Here is a 24,288-nt window from a genome sequence, read left to right as displayed (position 1 = left end):
AAAATTTTGAATAAAATGCATGTAGCACAGAGAAGGAAGTGGTTAATTTTGAAAGATGGAAGATATAATAAATAAATGCTGTGGAAAATATATAAACCCTCCTGATTTTTACTGTGGCTGTTAGCACTTTAGTCTGTTGTCTATTACTTGTTTGTTTCCCCTCTAAGCCCTGGGAAATTAATATTTTCATTCTCCAGTCCTGGTGCTGTAAGTATTTTTTAATATAGTTAGGCGTTTCTGCCTGGCAACTTTGGGTACTTAACAAATGTTTGTTAATGAATGAATGAATGAATGAATGAAATAATAATTTAGATGGTTGAAGGTCGTAAGACCCTCAGGTTGTATACTTGATGGGCACAGTCTTCTTACCAAAATGTAATCAAGTTTCAAAAGCTAAAACCACCTACTCTAAATTAAAGAAACCATTAAACTTATTTTGAACAAATAAAGCAATTATTTCCTGTTGTATATTTGTAGCTTGTGATAATGCCTTTTAAATAGAGCCCGTTGAGTGTTTTTATTGGCTATTTTTCTTGGTTTTAACACTCCACTGTGTGCAAAGGCCTCTCTTAGAAAATTGAAAATAAAAGTCTCCCCTTACTGATTTTGTCATTTTCCATTTGTCAAACATTGATTTTCTCCCCCCTTGTGCATCTAATGGTGGTTGAAATTAGTGTTCTTTTTTTGTTGTTGTTGTTTACTTCTTATTCATACACCATCATCATCATCCATCAAGCTGCCAGGGAGCTCTGGGGATGGTGCTGGCGAGCAACTAATGCTCTGAAGTCTACACAAGGAATATTTGGAAGAGGTTTTTGCTATTGCGTTGGCTCTTGCCTTTAGAATTTCTTTCTAGGAAAGATTTCACATTTGGGGAACACTCCCAAGAAAATAGCATTATTTTAAACAGAAAAAATACTGCTATCAGCTTTTTGAAAATTTAAGATCTTAAAAGAAAATATTCAGAAGATTAAGGAACCAATGTCTCCTCTCCAAAAATATATGTGAACTTGAGGTGCTATATTCACGGTCAGTCTGCTCTTCCCGTGGTGACACTGGAAGATGTGTTCTGTGCATTGATAGCTGGGACTTGTGAGGAGGAAGTTACAGTGGCAGCATTCTTCAAGTTAACCAGGGAAGGGGCCGAGGGGTAGAACTTATAAAACTTGGGTTTGTGTTTGTGAAAACATATTTTTCTCTTTCTTGGATTGATTGGACAGTCTATGAATTTCCTTCAGTACTGAGAATAAATCCAGGAGAAGATAATTTTTCCTAAGGGTAAGCATCATTTCTGAGATAGGGTGCTGTGCTTGATCTTTAGAAGCAGGATGTGTTGAATTTGGAAAGTAGAGGATAAAAAGAAGTTAGACCAATAGGTAATATATTTGTTTAAAAACAAAACAAAAAACAGCGGTAGAGGTGTTCTGTGTGTGTGTGTGTGATTTGCACACACCTATGAGTCATGGGGGCTCCTCTCTGTGGTTTAGCTCTCTTGATGAAGATACTGGTGGCTCACTGCACTCTCATTCTCTGATCACACTATTCAACAGTATATTTTGCAACGGTGGAAATATTCTGTACTGTCCAACAGTCACATGTGGTTGTTGAGTGCTGGAAATATGTATAGTATGGCTGAGAAACTTGAATTTTTAATGCTATTTAATGGTAATTAATAATTGGGGCGAGTAGGCTCTAATGAATAAAATAATATCAGTCTAACTTTAAAAATACTGAGGTTAGTGACATTGTAATGTGATATAAAACAAATGCTTTACAGACTGTTTGAGGCTTGATAACCACAGGAACTTATATTAAATTGTTCCTTTTTTGGCATTGATGATTGACATACTTTAAAAAACCATAATTTAGGTAAAATATGTGCATATGTTCAACCTTTCAAACTTGACACTCTTTTTGTTTCCTCAAGTATTGTCAAATTCTGAAAAACTTGCCAGTCTGAACCAACATAATTTTAGAGACAAGGCTGGGTTTGAATCCCGGCTCTGCTACTTTCTAATTTTGTGCCTTGAACAAACCATCTACCCCCACTAAACTTCAGTTTCCTCATTTGTAAATAAGGGTTATAACTTATTTTTCATTGGACCATTGACAGGATTAAATGAGGTGTTATAAATAAATTAACGAAAATAATAATAGTTAAAATGTATTACTTTACACCAGACACAATCCAGGCACTCCACAGGCCTCAATTAATTTAATCACTTATCAACATTATGAAGGCATGTACTATTGTTATTCCCATTTTAAAGATGAGGAAGCTAAGGTACAGTGAGATGCATGGTCTCCAGCATGGTGGTTTTGTTGTTATTGTTTTTTTATTATTATTGCTGAAGTTTTCCTGTGGTTATTCATGCAGATAGCCAATGTTGTTCATTTAGTTTTTGTCATCAGATGAGATATTATTCATTTTTCAATTTCTACCTTTTCAAACCCTACTTACTATTATGTCTCCTCCTCTTACAAACTGGAGTCTTGGCTGAATTAATAGCATATCACAAAGGTAGATGATATCACACATCATGTCCATGATAAGCCAGTAGAGTGTGTTTTCTGGTGTTTGATATGGAAAGACCAGGCGCAGTGGTATAAACCAGCAGTTCCAGTTATAGGCAATGGTGACAATTGAGAGCCACAGGAGATAGTATCGATCTGAAAAAAACAGCAACTGGATTAATTCAAATGCCATGGAATGAGTATGAAAACAATTATCTTGCTTAGATTGGTAAACGTGGGGCACTACCTCCTGGAGATAAGCTCTAGAGGCTCTATTAAACATTCAACACAGTTCTGCCTCTGCAGCGAGAGATGCAGGGCTTTCCAGTAGGATGTTAAGAGATTTTATCAACTCTTGTGACAGCAGACAATCTCTTTCCAGTCTCTAGAGAAGTGGCCACTCTGGGTCTGTCCCCCCCCGGGCAACTGCCCTATTTGGATCAGTAAGGGGGAAATCCCAGAAAAGGCAGAGGGACCCTGCTCAGGCATCATTGCAGCCACAGGTCTCTGGCTCCTCAGGAGTTTAGCTCCAGGATTGATTGCCTGGGGCAGATAGTAGAAAGGCCACATCCTGCCAGAAGGGGCAAGAAGCTGAGTGGGGAGGGCAGAGAGTCAGCCCATTAAGGCAGTCCATGTCCCTTCACACATTACCCTCTGTTGCCATGGGAGGCCATGGGAGGGGATTTGTTCAATTATAATGATCAACATTGTGGAAGAAGACTGACACTTTGTAATGATTTTTTTTTTTTTTTTTTTTTGGTGTGTGTCATATTACTGAGTGCTGAGGGGCCTTGTTTTCGGAAGCAATTAGGAGCAGAACAGGCCCTTGACTGCTTTTTAAATATAGGTGGGAATATTCTATCTCTTGTCTTCACCAGATATGGGCAAATGATCTTTTGCAGGTTATATAGTTTAAATTCTACTTTCCAGATAGATTCAGAATATGAGCTAGGGAAAACAGAAGCTATCTGTGGCTTTTGGGTCACAGGGGTTCTTGGTGATAGCCAGCCTCCCATTGGGATAGTCCACCCTTTGATGGTACCTGTGTAGGAATCTATGCTTTTTGCAAGCCCAACCCGCCTTATGTATTCTGTCAAAGGCATCTTCTGGAATTTACAACACAACAGGCTGTAGTAATGTTCTTCTGTTAGCTTAGCGGGGATTTCTTGTACTGGTGGTACAGCTGTGGGCTTTGCTTCATGAGAAAAAAAGATGAAACGTTTTTAAGAGGTTAACTTATTGCATAAAGTCTGGAATTTTTGAAGTCAGAACATTTGAGAATCATCCCCCCCAACACAGAGCAAGACTCTGTCACTAGGTATAAGAGTAACATTTATTTACTACATATATATATACACACACACACATATACAAAACATTATGTTGTACACCTTAAATATGTACAATACAAATTTAAAAATAAAATAAAGCAATAATATTTATGAAAATAAACTGGTAATGGAAACACTGAAATTTGGAAACATAACAGGTTTAAAACTCACTGATAAAGTGTCACAAAGGTATTAAAAATAGAATATCTTAGATGCAAGCTTGTTTCTCACATATTTGGGAGCATAAATAAGTCAGAGTTTTGGATTGACACAGATCAGAAACATTACAGATGTACATCATTCCACAGGTTTTAGTTTGGTGCTTCTTTGCCCTCACAAATATCTTTGAAGTTATGAGTAAATAAAGCTCAAGATATTATTTTCAACATATCTGTATAAAACTATTACCATAAATTATTTTAGCCCCATCTGTTTAAGAAGAAACTGCCACACACTCAGTCATCTATTACAGAAACAAAGAATTGAATATCACATGTTCTCACTCATAAGTGGATCTTGAACATTGATCATAATACTACAAGAAAGGGATTGGCATTAGTAGGACACTGCCAGGGGAGGGAGGAAGGGTGAAGGGCACATAACATCCATAGGCATACCTGATCCCAAACTAGGCGAGGTGAGGATCTATGGGAGGCCTAAACTTCACCTGTATAATGACCACTTACATATGCAATCCTGAATTGTACCCCACATCTTTAAAATAAAAAAATAATATGAAGGAGCTGTCATACAAATATAGTTTATTTTGAAAACCTACCTTCCCTTATACAGAACTATAAAAAACACTCAACTCCATCCCATGTAATTATCAATGTGATTTACATCTATCTGTGGTTAAACGACCTGGATTTCTTCTATTCTTTCTCTATATGTATATACATAATTTATATAGATGTAATTATAGTATATATTATTTTATGCTCTGTGTTATTGCACTTAGTATTTTTCATAAGCACATTTCTGTAATTATTAGGGAGGTTGATAATTGTTCCTCCCATTATATGATTAGTTTGTTGATGTGCTTTGCTCTGTTGGATACTTAGGTAGTGTTCCTGTATTTTTATAAAATATACTTTGTATATTACAGGTATTTTTAATATGAACAACAAAACTTGCTATAGCAGATATTGTTGGTGGCCACAGAGGTCACCCTGTATCTCTCTCTGAGGATTTTCTAAGTAGGTTTACTTAAAGTCTTGGGGAGTTAACAGCATGCCCTGACACTAACCAGCTTCCTCCTCCTCCATTAGAATAATTCTTAGGTATGATCCATACAGTTTTCAACTGGATCAAGCCCCGATGGCACAGCAGGGACTCTCTTATTAATGTGTTTGTACTGTCTACTTCCTCGATGTTCTTGTCATTCTCACCTTTCTGGATTATTCTCAAAATAAACGATTTGTACCTAAATCATTGTCTCAGGATCTGCTTTTGGGGGACACAGAGAAATTTGCAAACTATATGGCCCCTTATTTCTTTATCCATTCCAGTACTATGAAGGAACAATGCTTACCAGTTTGTGAGCTGGGTTCAGGTGAGGATTCATCTCCCTCTACCAACTTTCTCTTGTAGACGGCTGTTCTTTGACGCATTCTTTTCACCAGGTTGTGCAACTGAGTATCAGCATACTCATTTATAACGGGGGTTCTATGCAGTCTGCTTTTTGGGCTAAATGAGGGGAAAATATGACAATAGATATGAGTCTATGAGAAGATACATATAAGGGAGGGATTAAGTCTTTCATCTTCTTTATATACTCAAGATTATGAACTACATTCTGGAATTGAATAGTACAATTCAAGCATTAAGTTTAACGGGAATAGTGCTTGTAGAATACAGAACTGTTACTGAAAAAATTAGAATTCACAAACAGCAGTATTGGGGCATGATCATATTGGAGCTTGATGACTGTGATTCTGTCATTACACTGTGTCACTAGAAGAAGTCAAGCAATAGCTGGTGGGGCAGGAAGAAGTCTAACATGGCTGGGAGATCCCCTTCCCCATGGTAGACATGCCTGCATAATCCCAGGGACAATGAGTATGGTGGACTTTACTCCCATGATTAGTTCATATTATGTGGCACAGTTGACTTTATAATAAGGATATTATACAGGTGGTCTTAATCTAATCACACGAGCCCACTTAAAGCAGGGAGTTTTTCCAACTCCTAAAACAGCAGGAAGTCAGAGATTTGAAGCACAAGGGAGATTTTACTTGAAAGAAATCCTCCACTGATGACTTTGAAGAAGAAGGTCACCTAATAAGAATTGCACGAGGCCTCTAGGAGCCTGAGAGTGATCCATAACTAGGTGATCACAAGAAAACAGGAACCATGGCCCTACAACTGCAATAAACTAAATTTTTCCAATAATCTGAATGAGCTTGGAAAGTAGATTCTTCTCTAGAGCCTTTCAGTGAGAGCCTAGTCTTCACCTTGCTGACATCTTATCTTTAGCTTTGTAAAACTTTAAGCACTGAATCCAACCAAACTCACCCAGACTTCTGATATATGAACCTGTGAGCTAATAAATGGGTGTTGTTTTAAGCTGCTAAGTTTGTGGTAATTTGTTATGTGGTGATAGAAAAATAATACAGTTGGTGTGCTTGAATGCACTTCCCATCTGAGAAAACATGCAAACAGACCAGTGTAGAGTATAAAGTGAGTATACTTCATCAAGATGTAAGTTTCCTCACAAATTTCCCTCAAAACTCTCATGTTCAATTTTCTTTTTTCTTTTAAAGATGTGGAGTACAATTTAGGATTAGGTATACAAATGGTCATCATACAGGCAAAGTTTGGGCCTCCCTTTGGTCCCCACTTTGCCTGGTTTGAGATCCGGTACCTTTATTGGTGTTGTACCCCTCTCTCCCCTGTCAGTATTCTATTGCCAATCCTCTTCTTTTAGTATTGTGGTAAATGTTCAGGGTCCATTTATGAGTAAGAATATGTTCTTTGTTTCTGTGATAGATCACTGAGTATTATAGACTCTAAATTCATCCAAGTTGTGCAAAGTCCATATGTTTGTCCTTCTTTATGGTACGTAATATTCCATTGTGTATATGTACCACACTTTTTTTTTAGCCAGTCCAGTTTCAAAGGGGAAGCACGGTTGGTTCCATGCTTTTACTATTGTGAATAGTGCTGCAGTAAACATGTCATGCTCTATTTTCTTTCTGATGTCTGACACTGGGCCTACATGGGCCCCTTGTAGGCTCCATCCTCACATCCATATCTGCTCTTTTCATCTTACTTTGACTGTAGCCCATGGGTTCACACTGGAACTGGGCAATTCATAGATTCTATTTAAAAGCATCTTAGTATGAGTATGAACACCTCTCCCTAAACCCCTCTGTATTCCTTACTTGGCCCACAGTATGTCACATTCATAACTGTTTACAGATCCTCAGGCTATTAGTGTTTTTCTCTTTTCCCTTCTTATCCTGGTATAACGTATTTCTGTTTTCAAGTTCAAAGGTCCTGTCTCACAACATTGCAAGTGTGTCACACCAATTAAAATATGTATACGTCTGCTTGAGAGTGGTAAAGACTAAGCTGAAGTGGACACTAGGCCTCTAAAGTCAGAAAAAAATTTTTTATGATTAAAAATTGTCATAGATATCATTTCACTGATTCCTTCTTAGAATCCTGATAGACTTAGAAGTTTATTCACCCATCAAGTAGTTATTGGGTTTCTACTTTATGTACTGTGAATAAAAAGTTGAGTTAGATAGAGACAGGTCTTATGGATGTTCATAGTTTATTGAGGGGAAACAGGGATTTCAATTAATAGCTAATGATAAATAATAAACATATGTACAAAGTATCGTGCTCACACTGAACTTAGCCTAGGGTGTCAAAGAGGGGCTTTGCAGAAGATGTTTTTAAATCTTGAGGGATTAGCAGATCTTTGACAAGGAAATGACAGACCTTCTAAGATATGTTCAAAGATGTGAAAGAGCATGACATACCCAGCAAGTTTTGGTGAGAATGGAGCAGAGTGTGTGTGTGGAGGGGCGTGGTGGCAGAGAGTGGCAAGAGTGATGGTGGCTAGGTCTGGAAAGGAAAGGTGAGTGGAGCCGGATTATGTTGGGTTGCATGTGACCTATTTAGGAGTTTGAGCATTAAAGTTTAGACAAAGAGGAGCTGCTGTAGAGTATTAAGCAAATGAGGTGACCTGAGAAGATTGCTTTGTATTTGGGAGAAGTAGTAATAATGGGAGGATGGGTTGGAGAGAAACACATGGAGGTAGGCCAGGCATGGTGGCCCACACCAATAATTCCAGCACTTTGGGAGGTCTAGGCAAGAGGATCACTTGAAACCAAGAGTTTATCACCAGTCTGGGTAACATAGTGAGACGCTGTCTTAAAAAAAAAAAAAAAAAAAATAGTAAAAACAAAAGGAACACATGGAGATAAGGAAAGAAGTTGCCTTAATAGGTTAGATTAGAACTGATGATGGGAAAGAGGGATTGAAATATTTTAGAGGCAGAATTCACAGAATTTGATGAATTTTCTGGAGCTTTTGGATAAATTAAATAAGGAATCAAGAATGACTTAAGTTTCTATTAGAAGATAGTCATGAAGATTGCATTAATATAAACAGGAATTCAGAAATCAGATATTTGTACACAGTAGGTACATAAAAATGAATTTTTGTGTGTGGGTGTGTATGTTCAATTCAAGGTGTCTAGAAGACTTTATGTAATAGAAGCTTGTTTGTGATACCTGGGAGACATTCAGAAATACAATTCTTACAAGTACTTGGTGGCCATTATTGTATATGGGAAATTTGAAATTTGTATGTGTATACCATCATCACAGACTGTGAATTCTCAAGGCCAAAAGCTTCGTCTTTTCTTTATACTACACAAGACTCAACACAAGGTAGGTTTTTAATAAATGCTTATTGAATAAATAAACCTGCTACTTCTAACCTTTTTGAATTACCTTATTTGATGTGCCTTCATGCTTTAAAAAAATCGATAAAAAAGCAAAGTTGAGTGTTATTGGATCATTAACTATAAAGTCAGGTATTCTAACTGTCAAAATGTCTAATTCAAACCCCAAGACCTAAGGAGAATATTTTTTCTTTTATTGAATTATCTGTAAGCCCCAACTGACCACATAATTGTCACATAATCACTCCAGTTTGTATTGTACAAAGCTACTTCATGGTTAAAATGATGAAAATTGTATTAGAAAGAATGCCAGCATCTCAACTACATACCTATATTTAAAATACTATGCATTTTAGTCTTTGTATTAGCTGGAGCATTAATACATTAGTCTATCTTATCTTTTCTTTCTGTTTCCCAGCTTCTTTTCTAGAATCCTTGCCCTTCTCTACACCTACAGGACCTCTATGCATACAGAATCCATGAATGTATTTTTCTTCAGGTAATTTTGTGACTGAAGGAAAAAAAAGGCAAATATGGATGAAGAAACATATAAAAAGTCAGGTCGGGTATGGTGGCTCACACCTGTAATCCGAGCACTTTGGGAGGTTGAGGTTGGAGAATTACTTGAGTCCAGGAGTTTGAGACCAGCCCAGGCAACATAGCAAGACCTCATCTCTACAAAACAAAACAAAACAAAGAAAAAAAAACAAAACCTGGTGTGGTGGTGTGTACTTCTAGTCTCAGAACTCTGGAGGCGGAGGCAAAAGGATCACTTGAACCCAGATGGACAAGGCGGCAGTGAGCTGTGATGGTCACACTGCACTCCAGCCTCGGTGACACAGTGAGACACTCACTCAAAAACCAAAACCAAAAAAGGGAATAGAAGAGGGAACCAATGGATTTTCCTTATATAACTATGGTTCATTTGAGCTATGCTTGATATTTCTAGTTCATATTGCTAATTGTATATTTTTAAAAGAATTATTTTTCATAATTCCATGATAAAAGTTTTGGTAAACACAGCATTTTTTACATATTTAAATAAATACAGAATTCCTTCTGTATTTATTGGACAGTCATCTTTTATTGAGAAGAATGGGACTTTTAAAATTTATGTACCAATATTGAAGAATAAAGGATTAGTTATTGTTAGAATAAAATTTGTGACTTTTTTGATAAAGGTACAGAGAAAACTCATTAAAATAGTTGATAAAAAGAAAATTATAGCAGTAATCTTCATTTCTTTAAATTCTATCAGAGGCATAGGCAAAAACAAATTATAGAATCGACAATTGGGATTGCAGAAGTTTTTGTTCTCCAGGGCAATGCATCATAGTAAGATGGGGATGGTTGAGAAGTAGGCTTTTTTTCTTCTTTTTGTAAAGTGGGAAAAAGGCCTTATGAAAGAGAAGATGGGAAAGAAAAATATGTGGTGTGCAGCTGTACTCAGGAATAGCAGTTTTAAGAAAGATAACATATATAAGATGTAGATTTTGAAAATGGTTCTTTTAAAATGATCTGTGTTTTTTTGTACTCTTAAAAAGTTTTCATGTACACTCAAGTATAATATACTCTCTAGTTTAAGATTACTGCTTTAGCATAACATGAAGAGGTGGCTAATTTTGATGAACATGGTAAAATTGGTGGAAGGTGGTCAAGTATGAGTTCACAGAGAATGTGATATCTGAGGTGAATCATGAATGATGAATGTGACTTTGATTATATAAAGGAAAGGTATTCAAGGCAAGGAAAACAGCCTGGAAAATGTGTGTTCGCTGCACCTTAGGGGTACAATAAAGGCTCAAACGTCTTAGAATAGGATCTCAGATGACCTATAATTTGGCTTGGAAGGTCAGTTTGGACTGATGAAGAATTATAGCAAAATTCTAAACAGAAGAAGGACATGATTAACTATGCTTTAGAAAAATAATGGATAAATGAAGGAAGATAATTAGTTGTGGTAAGAAGGAGGTGTGACCTGAAGAAGGGAGAGAGTTACATTAAAATATGTGAATTAATGAAACAGTAGGAAATCTTGTGCTTAGTCATTGTACATTCAGTAGTATTTTACCCATCTGGATTTGAATTCATGTCTACCTGGAACCTCAACATGTGAACTTATTTGAAAATAGGGTTCTTACTGATGTAGCTATTTAAGTTAAGATGAGGTCATACTGAAATAACCTGGGATCTTAATTCAATGATTGGAGTCTTTATAAGAAGGCTAAATGCCAGCTTGGAGGAAACACAGGGAGAATGCTATGTGACAACAGTGGCAGAGATTGCAGCAATGTATCTGTAAGTCATGAAACATCAAGGATTGCTGGCAACCACCAGAAGCTAGGAGAGAGACAAGGCACAGATTCTCTCTCAGCTTTTTCAGAAAGACTAACCCTGATTTTAGGCTTCTAACCTCCAGAACTGAGAAAGAATAAATATCTGTTGTTTTAACCTACCCAGTTTGTGGTAATTCATTACGTCAACCCTAGGATACTAAGAGTGAACAAAATGGATAATCATAGTACCACATGGGTAACTCAGATGGAAGCCCAGTTTAGTATATGTTAAACTTGAGGTGTAAATTAAGAATCAAGTTCTGTTTAAATACAGTTAGTACAGCAAGCAGTTGAGAATTTGGATCTGGAAATAAAAAGAGAGGACTGAACTAGAGATATTGAACTAAATAGGAATCACCTGTGTAGGGGAGATGGTGGGAATGATATAGTGGATGAGATTGCTAGTAAGAACCTGCATGAAGCAAGAAAAAATTGGGAGGTCACAACCTTAGAATTTGCTGACATTTAAGGAATAGCAAGGAATATGAAAAGAAACTGAGAAGTAGCAATGAGAGAGGTAGATCTAACAGAGAAAAATGTCACAAAAATCAGAGAAGGTATGAGTTTGAAAAAGGAGGTCAGTGGCATCTCATGATGCTTACAAAGTGAGTGTGATGAGGGCTAGAGAAGGATTTTAAAATTTTAGTGAGCAAGATTTCATTGCTAATCTTTCAGAATATTGGTTAGGAAAATATGCAATGCTATCATATTTTGTAATTTTCTCCCCATTTTTCTTAACAAGTACTTGCAAAAAAGGTATATAGACTCTTCATTTGTTCTCTAATATTTTGGATTTCCATTCATTATTTTCTTTTGCAAATTTTGCTAGTTTCTTCTTAACTCTAAATTAAGAATTAATTAATTTTTCAGTGACAACTGATTTTTCAAAAATTCCAGTTGGTTAAATTCCTTTTAAACCTTCTATTTCTATCTTGTTGAATAACAGGAATTAGGCAAAGAGTATTATATTTTAATTTGGGAAGCTTCTGGAAGAGGGAGAAAATGGCCTTTTTCTTTTGCTGTGTTTAGGCAATAATTAATAATCAATTCAAACAGCTGCCCTTAAAAGTTACAACTGAAGAAAAAACCCTGCTTTTAATAAGTAAACATTTTTTGGGGGGGATATGTTTCTGGATAAAAATAATTAAAAATAGCTCAAAATTATGCAACACTCTGAAGTATGCAACAGTCTACCATACAGTCTATACATTTTAAGCAAACTTGAGACAGTAAAGACATAACAAAACCAAGTCTTACTTCATTCTTTCTCATATTCACCAGAAATGCTGTGAAGATTTTGAGTTGTTTATCACATTTCATTTGTGCATATGGTATTGCTTGTACATATTAGTTTGTACATATGGTAATGCACATATGGATATGATGATGCAGTTTCCTAACCTAACTTATTCTTGATCTGTCTAGAACATTCTACAATGCATTTATGGCTTCAAAGCTTGCTTGTACATCCCCTGTTTGCAGTCTGCTTTTTAGAGCATTTCTTCTGTTCATCTGTAAGTGCTGGGATAATATTTATTTTTATTGTTGGTGAATCACATTGTAATGGCCCATAAAAATGTAGTGGTACCCAACCTTGTTAAATGTTAGGTAGCTATCTTAAGACTAAAGTAACAAAAAACTTATGAGTATTGCTACACAGTGAATTTATATCCATAAGACCCACATATACACATACACGCATATGTACACACACACACGCATATGTACACACACACCAGCTCATGTAACCAACAGCAACTCTTCCCAAATATTAACCCAACTGGAAAGAGAATTAATAGACATATGACTGTAAACATAAAATAGTCATAATATGAGTATAGTTTATTCCACTAAGTGTTTTAAATTTCAAGTGTTTTAGGTATTTTTTTGAGAGTAAGGTAAGCAACAGGTAAGTTGCTTATGCTTTTATTTTTTTCCCATAGAGTAGCAGCCTGAAAGAGTCCAAGAATATATTCACAAATGTTCCTGAAAATTGGTGTCTTGGGGAAGTTCTGAGGTACATTTTGAACATCTCATCCATTTATTCAACAGATATGTATTGTGCATTTAATTTGCATCGGGAAAGATAACACGTTCTATATTCACTTTGAAGATGTTTTAGTAATATTCCGCTCTTTCATTTTACATTCATCCTTACATTTGCTCTTATTAACTTGTTCTAAGTAAATGGATGTTTTCTTTATTGAAAAACTATTATATTAGAATGTGTTGCGGACTGAACTGTGTCCTCCCAAAATTTATGTGTTGAAGCCCCAACCTTCAATATGACTGTATTTAAAGACAGGACATTTAGGGAGGTAATCAAAGTTCAATTGAGTCATAAGAACAGGACCCTAATCTGATAGAATTGGTGTCCTTTTAAGGAGAAGAAGAGACACCAGAGTGCTTTTTTCACATACGCATAGAGAAAAAGTCATGTGAAAACACAGCAAGGAGGCAGCCATCTACAAGCCAGGAGGAGAGGCTTCACCAGAAACCATCCTTGGCAGCACCATGATCTTACAAGTTAAACTTGTAGCCTCCAGATTTATGACAAAATAAATCTCTGTTGTTTAAGCCACTCAGTCTGTGGTATTTTGTTATGGTTTCTGAGTCTTCCAGAGCAGACTTCTCTGGAATACATAAAAAAGGGGCAAGGCTGTTTTAAGAAGTGGATAGAAAATTAGATCAAGATATTAGGCTGAATGCCATAAATTCCTAGAAATAACAGAAAAAAAATGTTTTGAAAAATCTACCACGCTGGAAAGTGAGACATTGCTACCAGTAAGCCAGAAAATTTGAGGAGTTTCTAAAAAACAAAAACAAATTGGTTCATATTTTAACCAATTTAATACTCATAATTTGTGAATTGCTCCAAACAATTTTGTTGTTAATAAAGAAACCACTGCCCAAGACACCTACAGGAGACATTTTCTGTAAAGTGAGAGGTAAGGGTGGATATCTATTTTATGTTAATTGTGATAAGTTATTGTGAAAGGAATCATTTAGGAATTGGAGAGAAAAAAATGGACTATCCAAAACCCAGAAATAAAACAACAACAATAAAAACAAACAAACAAACAAACAAACAGGTATGAGATGAGCTAAATTGCATAACGGACACAACTGAAGAGAGAATTAAAATTCTCTCAGAATTTAGCACAGAACAGCAGGTGTAAAAGCAAACAAGAGGAGGTAAGAAAGCATTGAAGTTAGGGTAAAAGGCACGAAGGGAAGTTCTAGAAGATCTAACACCTATAGGATAGATCTATGAGTTTTCAAAGGATAGAATAGTGGGATAGGAGAAGATACATCCGCCAAAGGAACTGCAGAGAAACATTGTTCAAGTTGAAGAAATGCACAAGTCTTCAGCTTCAAAGAGACCGCCAAAGGTGAGTGAGATGAATAACCCAAACCTAGCACACTGTCATAAATCTCAGGACACTAACATTATAAGAAGAAATTCTAAAAGCTTCCAGGGGTGGAAAAAATATAAACTTTATAAATATACAAACATTAGATTGGCATCAGATTTCTTACTGATAACACTGGGCATGAGAAGCTAATGGAGCAATATCTCTATATTTCCAAGGGAAAATTAATTTTCCTTGAACTCCATGCTGCCAAACCCTATATGAGATTATCTCTTTGCTTTTCCTTCCAAGCACAACATTTTCTTGCTTAAAAAGCAGTAATTCCAGTTTTTTTGTGCCAGTTACTGAGTGGTGGCCTCCTCCTTCTACATGAGGAATATAATTTTTTTTTTTTTTCCCCCAAGTTGGAGTCTCACTCTGTCACCCGACTGGAGTGCAGTGGCTGCTCCTGGCCACTGCAGCCTTGACTTGCTGGGCTCTGGCGATCATTCTGCCTCAGTCTTCCAGTAGCTGGAACTAAAGGCGTGCACTACCACACCCGGCTAATTTTTTTTGATTTATTGTACAGATGAGGTCTCACCAATTTGCCCAGGTGGGTCTTGAACCCGTGGGCTCAGGCAATCCACTCACCTCAGCCTCCCAAAGTGTGGGATTACAGGCTGAGCCACCAATTCCAGCTGAGGAATATAATTTAAAAGGTAAAGTGGTTCAAAAAGAGAAAGCAGACAAAGTTTAGGCCTTGAGGCCAACGTAGATCCCCTGATCCTTCCCTGAATAGAAATTTTGGACATGCTAAAGAGAAATATGCTATTTCCACAGGTCAGAATGTGGGTCGACTTACCTACCTATTGATCTTAGGTGAGGACTTTCCCTGAGAAGTAATCCATGCCCAGATTGATTTACTGCACGAGAGAGGAAAAAACCTAGAGAAATGTAAGTCCTGTTTCCTGTCTTTAATTGCTAAGCAATTCCAACCACTACTAAAGCATGGTAGATGAGTGTCCTGGGTTCTGACCAATTAGATTAGCAACTTCTCCCACTAAGAGTAAAGTCAGAGTGAAACACGGGATGGGAAGAGGCCAGTCTGATGGGGAGTGAAGGACTACTTCAACTCTCCGAAACAAATGTCTATGACCCTGATGCTAATTTGTCATTGCTTTGGCTGCAAGATGTTTGACTGAGGTCTGGAGATGGAAGTAGAAGTTCGTGGTGCCGAGGTTGACTTTTTTCATAGGCATGCTAGTAGATGTGTGTGTGCAGAGCTCTTGGTGGGGAGGGGTTCCCTTCAGAGCAATTCAATAATCTAAAGGCAAGGGGAGAACATTTGTAGAAAGAGAGAAACCAAGACTGTCTGTGTTAATAAAGCAAAATCATATGTGAGCCTCCCTCAGAGAAACCAGAAAGCACATGGAAGGAAATCAGATTAGGGAAAAGAAAAATCAGGGTGCTGATGCAATCAGACATGTGGAGAAAGGTCCTGATTCTGCACATGGGGATACAGGACTGTAAGACAGAAGTCTAAACTTTAGTGGCCCGTGTGTGGTTGTGGTCAGCTTTTAGAACCCTGAAGCATCAGGCTTCCAGTCTCTGACCACCTAGAGATTAGGAGGTCCAGTGTCTGGACAAATTCTCAGGTAGATTCTTGTTTAAGAGTGAGTGAGTAGTAAATGATTACTAGGAATACACTTTCTTGATTGAAAAATAGTTGCATAGTTCCTTCTCTCTGCAAGTAAAGAGACATCATTTATATTCCAGTTGAAGAATTAAAAACACCTAACAAAGACAGAATAGCGAATGAATACTCAGTCTGATGTTAAAATAAAGAAGAGTGCAGTGCATATATTTAAGGAATACTCTGAGTGCCAAATTAATGGCTGCTTCTTTTCCTTCTTCTAAATAAAGAGGCAGGAAAAGACTCTGAGTTGGTCTAAAGCACGAAAGAGCCAAATTAAATATATCAAAGACAGTGCCTGGGTTATGGGTAAGATTTAAGAATTTTTGACTTTCAAACTACTAAATGAAGGATGAAGGGAATATCTATTAGAAATAAGTTTTAAAAAGATCAATGTGAAAACAAACAAGTTGCTATTAACTGCTGAAACTCAGCAAAATAAGTGTATGATAGTCTGATTCTGTGTTGAAACTTTCCTTAAGATATGAGTAGGTGGCAATAACTTTCCTTCTTTTTTAAAGAAATTATATTTTTATGAAGAAATCTGTACTGATTAGCTCACTGCTATAAGTCTTGGTCAGTTATCTAGTGCTGGGGACAGACCTGCAGGACATTCATCCACCATTAAAAAGCCACCAACTGATTTTTTAACAAAGTACAAAAGCAATTCAAAGGAGAAAGGATTACCTTTTCAACGAATAGTGCTGGAGCAACCAGACGTCCAGGCAAAAAAAAAGGAAAATTTCAATCAAAACCTCATACTTTATACAAAAATTGGATTTAAATTTCAAAATGGATTATAGACTTAAGTGAAAAACATAAAGCTATAAACACTCTCAGAAAAAAATAGAAGATCTTCTAGATCTAGGGCTGGCAAAAAGTTTTCTTAAAATTTTTTTTTTTGAGTCAGAGTTTCACTCTGTCACCTAGGATGGAAAGCACACGGCTGCAGCCTTGACCTACTGGGCTCAGGCAATAAATTTGACACTAAAAGTAGCCTATAAACGAATCAATTAAATTATACTTAATAAAAATTGGAAATTTTATGTTTTGAAGGTTCCTGTTAAAAGAATAAACAGACAGGCTACAAGCTACAGTCTGGGAGAAAATATTTGCAAACTACCTTTCTGACAAAGGTCTAGTATCTGGATTGCATAAAGAACTCTCAAAATGTAACAGTAAAAAATTAAGACAGTCTAATTATGAAATGAATCAAAGACATAAACAGATATTTCACAGAAGAGAATATAGAGATGGCAAATAAGCACCTGAAATGATATCTATCTAGCATTTTTAGCTATTAGGAAACACAAATGAAAACCACAATGAGGTATCATTACACATCTATCAGAATGGCTAAAATAAAAAATAATGACAATACCAAAAGCTGACAAACATGGGAAGAAACTGGATCATTCGTACATTGCTGCTTGGAATGTAAAAGCTACAGCCACTCTGAAAAACAGTTTGGTAGTTTCTTTTAAAGCTAAACATGCAATTATCATATGACCCTACAACTGCACTCTTGAGCACTTATCTAAAGTAATAAAAACTTGTGTGCACATAAAAACCTGTACATACATATTCATAGTAGCTTTATTTGTAATAGCCTCAGCTGAAAGCAACCCAACGAGTGAATACATAAACAAAAAAAAAAAAAAAGAAAGAAAGAAATGAACTATTGATGTACACAACAACTTGGATAAATCTTTAGGGAGAATTATACCGCTTAAAAGTCAATCTTAAAAGGCTATATACTGGACTGGGCATGTTGGCTCATGCCTGTAATCCCAGCACTTTGGGAAACAGAGGTGAGAGGATTGCTTGAGTTCGAGACCATCCTGGGCAAATTGGTAAGACCTCTTCTCTACATTAAACCAAAAGTAGCTGGGCATGGTGGCATGCACCTGTAGTTCTAGCTACTTGGAAGATGGAGGTGGAAAGATTGTCTGAGTCCAGCAGAGTTAGGCTGAGGTGGCTGTGAGCATGCCACTGCACTCCAGCCTGAGCAACAGAGTGAGACTTTGACTTAAAAAAACCAAAAAATTTACATACTGTGTGATTCCATTTATATAATATTCTTAAATAACATGATTGCAGAGATGAAGAAGAGATTAGTGATTGTCAGGGATCAAAATACGGGGATAGTGAAGGAAAAGGATGTGGTTATAATAGGGTGACACAAGGGATATTTGCAGTGATGGAATTGTTTATATCTTGGCTGTAGTGGTGGATACATGAACTTGCACATGTGATAAAATTGCATAAAATTAAATACACATACACAAGCACACGTATAAATGAATGCAAGTAAAACCATCTGAACAAGATTGGTGAATTATCAATGTCAATAACCTGTTTGTGATACTGTACTATAGTTTTGTAAGATGTTACCATTGGGGGAAATTGGGTAAAGGGTACATGGGAAATTTCTGTATTATTTCTTAGCACTGCATGTGAATCTATCGTCTCTGCTTTTTTTTTTTTGAGTTGGAGTCTTACTCTGTCACCCAGACTGGAGTGCAGTTGCTGCTCCTGGCCACCGCAGCCTCGACCTGCTGGGCTCCGGTGATCCTTCCGCCTAAGCCTTCCGAGTAGCTGGAACTACAGGTGCGCGCTACCATGCCTGGCTGATTTTTTGATTTACTGTAGAGATGAGGTCTCGTTGCCCAGGTGGGTCTTGAACCTGCGGGCTCAGGCAATCCACTCACCTCAGCCTCCAAAAGGCATGGGATTACAGGCTGAGCCACCGGGCCCGGCTCCTCTCTGCTTTTAAAAGAAGGCATTACTAGTCTGGTGGTAGGTACCTACTTAGTTGTGTCCAGTATGCTAGGTAGGAGCATGGGATACTATACCCTGGCTACTCAGAGAAGTCCATGGACCTGTAATGTTGGTTGGCATCCCCCGAGAACATATCAGAATACAGAATATCAGGCCAGGCCTATTGAATCAGAATCTACATTTTCGCAGGAACCTCAGATAATACATGCATATCAAATTTGAGAAACATTGTTTCATGAGATTAGTCTTGCAATTTTAAATCTGTAAAAATGTTGGCAGGAACCATACTTTTTTCCCCTCTAAGCTTAGACATTTTCTTTTCTTGAGGGAAGGGTGCTGAGAAACTGGTTGACCACATGTGGAAGATTGAAAGAGGACCCCTACAAATACATAAAAACAAAAGCCAACCATAAATGGTTAAAAAACCTAAACATAAAACCCGAACTATAAGAATCTTAGAAAACGCAGGAGACACCCTTATGGGAATCGGAATAGGCAACCAATTCCTGATCAAAATCCCAGAAGCCCATGCCATAAGAGACAAGATAGACAAGTAGGACCTCACCAAACTGAAAAACTTCTGCAAAAAAAAATCTATTAAGAGAGTGGGGAGACAGCCCACAATGGGAAAAAATATTTGCCAAATGCATACTTGACAAAGGCCTAACATCCAGGATCTACAGGGAACTTAAACATGCCAAAAGGAAAAAAAACCAAAGCTCCATTAAAAAGTGGGCAAATGACATCAATAGGCACTTCTCAAAAAAAGACATAAAGGCCAGCCAACAGACACATGAAAACGTGCTCAGCCTCACTAATCATCAGAGAAATGTAAATCAAAACCACATTGAGATACCACCGAACTCCAGTAAGAATGGCCATTATTAATAAAACAAAAACAACAGATGTGGGCAAGGATGTAGAGCAAAGGGAACACTTCTACACCATTGGTGGGAGTGTAAATTCCACTCTGTGGAAAACAGAGTGGCAATTCCTAAAAGTTCTAAAAATCAACCTTGCATGTGACTCAGCAATCCCCCTTCTGGGAATATACCCAGAGGAACTCAAATCACTCTATGAAAATGATACCTGCACACGTTTATTGCAGCATTATTCACAATAGCAAAAACATGGAATCAACCATGCTTTCCATCGAAAGTGGAGTGGATACAAACAATATGGTAAATATACATGATGGAATATAACGCAGCCATGAAGAAGGACAAACTTATAGACTTTGCAGCAACTTGGAGGGAATTAGAGTCTATAGTACTCGGTGAACTATCACAAAAACAAAGAAATGGGTTCCACATGCTCTCACTCATATGCGGACTCTGAACAATTATCAAAAAAATTTTTTTTTTTTTGAGTTGGAGTCTCACTCTGTCGCCCAGACTGGAGTGCAGTGGCCGCTCCCGGCCACCGCAGCCTTGACCTGCTGGGCTCCAGCAATCCTTCCGCCTCAGCCTTCCAAGTAGCCGGAATTACAGGCATGTGCTACCATGCCTGGCTGATTTTCTGATTTATTATAGAGATGATGTCTCGCTGCCCAGGCGGGTCTCAAACCCGCGGGCTCAGGCAGTCCATTCACCTCAGCCTCCCAAAGGCGCGGGATTACAGGCTGAGCCACTGAGCCTGGCTCAATTATCAAAATATTATATAAAAGGGGTTGGTAGTAGTGGGAAACTGTGAGAGTAGGGAGGGTGGTACACAATAGCAATAAGGGTACCTGATCTCAAACCAGGTGAAGTAGGGACCAAGGATACACCCAAACTTTACCTGTGTGAAGACTTGAATGCCTAATCCTGAATTGAACCCTGCATCTTTAAAATATTTTTTTTTTAAAAAAAGAAGCCCTAATTTTTCTCAAATTTTAGTTGTGTCAATATCACAAGTGATTCTTCACAAAAGTCAGTACAATGGACTTTACTAGTCCCCTTTCAGAAGAAGTAACTGAAGCTTAGTCTATCTGATTGAAAAACCATACATGCAAATAAGGTGATAGAAGGTTGCAAACAAATTATAACAGAGATAACAGAAGAGAGAAATGAAAGTAATTAGAACTTAATGTTTGGTGAGTTTTCAATGGTGAATATTTTTATTTTAAGAAGCCAAATTAGTCTTATAATGAATATCTTCTCTCAAAAAGCGGAGAATATTCAGAGTACATGGAACACAACTACATGAGAATACAGTTATTTGGGTCTTATTTTAGCAGTATGTGCTGCAAGGTGAAAGTTTTAAATATTTAAACTGAATGATATTAACTTAGTTTGCTTATATGTAAAAAAAAGCTAATATTTTACAGAGGAGAATAATGTGATAAGCTATGGGAAAACACTTTGAATCTTCAAGAGGAAAATATAGACACCAAGAACACCATATAGTACTATGACATAAATTTCCAAGGCTTTTCAGAGAGACAAGATTCTCTCCTGATGAACATTGTCATCAAACTTTACTGTCAAAATTACTTACCCTGTCTTGTGCAAATAACTTGTATAGTCTGTATCATGCTGCATTACACCGAATATTCAATCCAAACACCCTCATTTTTGAAGGACACAACAGCACATAGCTGTAAAACTTACTCATAAATCATTTGGGCATGGTTGAGGGAACTTGCCATTTGATCTATTTGTAGTTAGCACAGTTCTTGGATGTGCATCATAGATTTTTATGTAAATCAGAGACATCAATAGTCATAAATTTGCATTTGCAACTTGATTTCACTTAGTGAATGTGACAGCATCACTCTATTGGCTATAAGCAAACTGCAAAAGCAATGTAAAAGAGATTACACCCTTAAAGTATCGCGGACACCTTATGGATCTGTTCTTTTAAATTTGATATTGGAGAAGAAGAGATAATTGTCAGCAGAATTGTGTATGAATCCTTTGGGAAACTAAAATTATACTTGGCTTTCTAGCAATAACCTGAACTCAGGGTGTTCTGGTTGATAAGAGGAGCTGGAATTATTATGGTTCTTAAACTTTTTACTCAGATGTTAAGATATTTGTTACAAAGGCTTTATGTATGACTGTGATGATGCTGGAAGCAAAAGATCACAGCACCATAGTTGGAGATAGCTATATTGCCATTGTACTCATGAACATTAGATATTTGTATTTGCTTGTGTGTGGAGGAAATTCAAGTTTTGTAGTGCCAGGAACTTATATAATTTTTATGTCTCTTAAAAAAAATAATCGAAAATTATAAATTCTAATTTCAGTACAGCATCTTCAGTAAGGAACTGTAAAATTTTATTAGTTTCACAGTAAAGTCATCTCTGCAGGTGTTAAAGATGTGTTCAAAAGAGCTCATTGTTTTAAAATCTAGAGGTATCACTTCACACCAACTAGGATGGCTATAATAAGAACAATGGACATAAATATTAGTGAAGTTGTGGAGTAATCAGAAGCCTCATACTTCATTCATTGTTAGGAAAATAAGATGGTTCAGCCACTAAACTGTGAAAACAGTTTGGTGGTTTTTCAAAATGTTAATCATAAAATGTGCATAATAGCACTATACACACTAGCTAAAGGGTGAATGCTGCTCAGATGTCCAACACTGGATAAATAGAATAACAAATAATAATATATACACACAATAGAATATTATTTGTTCATAAAATTAATGAAGTACTTGTATATGCTACAACACGAATGAACCTCAAAAATGTTATGCTAAGTGAAAGAAGCCAGACACAAAAGGCCACATATTGTATGATTCCATTTCTATAAAATATCCAGAATAGTTAAGTTTGTAAAGATAGAATGCAGATTGGTGGACACCTGGAACTGGGAGGAGCAGAGAATGGGAAGAAATTTTTTAATGGGTACAATATTTTACATTAATGTGATGAAAACTTTTTGGAACTAGACATGGCGTTTGCACAACATTGTGAATATATGAAATGCTACTGAATTGTGCACTTTAAAATGGTGAATTATGGGTTATATGAGTTTTCCCTCAATCAAACATTAAAAAAATCCACCAGCATTCATTCACTCACTACATATTTATTGATAGATTAGGGCTTTGACCAGAAACTGGAGATATAAATCTGAAGACCTTGACTCCAAGGAGCATAGTATAGTGTAGAACAACATTACATTGCAGTGTGTTAAGTTCCAAGGAGAAGCAATTACACATTTATAAACGGCCTGCAATGAAATAGGCACCTGAATGTGCTAGGAAGGTGACTCGCTTTACTTATTTTTAAATAATTTATTATCAAAATGAAAAACACAATTACAGAATCGGATGATTATTCACATGAGTGATAAGAAAGAAATTATCAGGCAAACTTAAAAAACCGAAATGAGGCTCAGACAGTTGTGAAGGGTAGGTAAGCTTAGGTAGTGGAGGGTGATATGGGGTAAGACAGTGAACAGATGCATGGAAATATGAAGTCTGGGAGTTCCTGGGAACTAAAGAGAGGATCAGGAGAGATATGTTTTGGGTGGTATTTGTCTCTTCATTTCACTAATTGGGAAGATGTTTTTGTTGTGAACCTAAGCTCAGATACTACTCTAAAAACTTCATACACTGATCCTCAATGTGTTCTCTAAAACTGCACAACACAAATCTAAGCCCTCTTTCATACAATAAGCAAAAATCATCTGAAGACAATCATCATTTTCCTTCCATCATGAACCTCAGTTTTTCAGGATACCATATTATTAAGGATTTTTTCATGTGACATGATATTGGAATCCCTTCATGTCATTGTGGGTGTCTTTCTCTAGAAACATTCCATGTTTTCAGAGTTCTTTTTTAAAAAGTGATTTCAAGTAGCAAGCAGAATACTGCAGACTTCTTTTGATTAACAAAAATAAGAGTGGTACTATACATTCTCTGAAATAATATGATCATTATTTTTTTTAAGATTAGTTAAGTCCCAATGTTGGTTCATATTGAGTTACTTTTCTCAATTGAGTCTCCCAACTCTTTCTAATATGGCTTGTTCCCACTTTATAGTCAAGTGATTAAACATGTTACACTTGTATTCAGATCTCTACTTACTTTTGTGGTAAATTTCAAACAATATTTGAATTGTATTATGGAATAGAATAAGTTCTTTTAGTTTCATTTGTTTTAATCTATTATTCCAGTTTACCATTCTTTTTATCCTATCACAAACATATTAGCTATCCTATCTTTTATTTTATTTATGGACTTGGGATGTGTGTCACCTATGACTTTATCTCAGTCTTGATAAAAAATGTTGAGCTAAATCGGCTGGGCGTGGTAGCGCACGCCTGTAGTTCCGGCTTGGAAGGTTGAGGCGGAAGGATCGCCGGAGCCCAGCGGGTTGAGGCTGCGGTGGCCGGGAGCAGCCACTGCAGTCCTG

The 24,288-nt window shown here is 36.8% G+C and overlaps 1 protein-coding gene across 1 annotated transcript in view; it reads right to left on the bottom strand.

Annotated features, from left to right (window-relative positions):
• Positions 1-24,288, bottom strand: part of CNGB3 (cyclic nucleotide gated channel beta 3) — a 142,063-nt gene that overhangs the window by 69,627 nt on the left and 48,148 nt on the right. Inside the window, exons 4-6 of the mRNA XM_008054898.2 lie at positions 5,380-5,534; positions 3,557-3,709; positions 2,462-2,670 (exon numbers count right to left, since the gene is read on the bottom strand). Coding sequence (XP_008053089.1) covers positions 2,462-2,670; positions 3,557-3,709; positions 5,380-5,534 — 517 coding nt within the window. The remainder of the gene's footprint in view (positions 1-2,461; positions 2,671-3,556; positions 3,710-5,379; positions 5,535-24,288) is intronic.

Source organism: Carlito syrichta, unplaced genomic scaffold (assembly GCF_000164805.1).
Source record: "Carlito syrichta isolate Samal-C Ts95f unplaced genomic scaffold, Tarsius_syrichta-2.0.1 Scaffold301606, whole genome shotgun sequence".
NCBI classification, from domain to species: Eukaryota; Metazoa; Chordata; class Mammalia; order Primates; family Tarsiidae; genus Carlito; species Carlito syrichta.
Note: the sequence above shows the minus strand (reverse complement) of the source record. Positions and strands in the feature narration are given on the sequence as shown.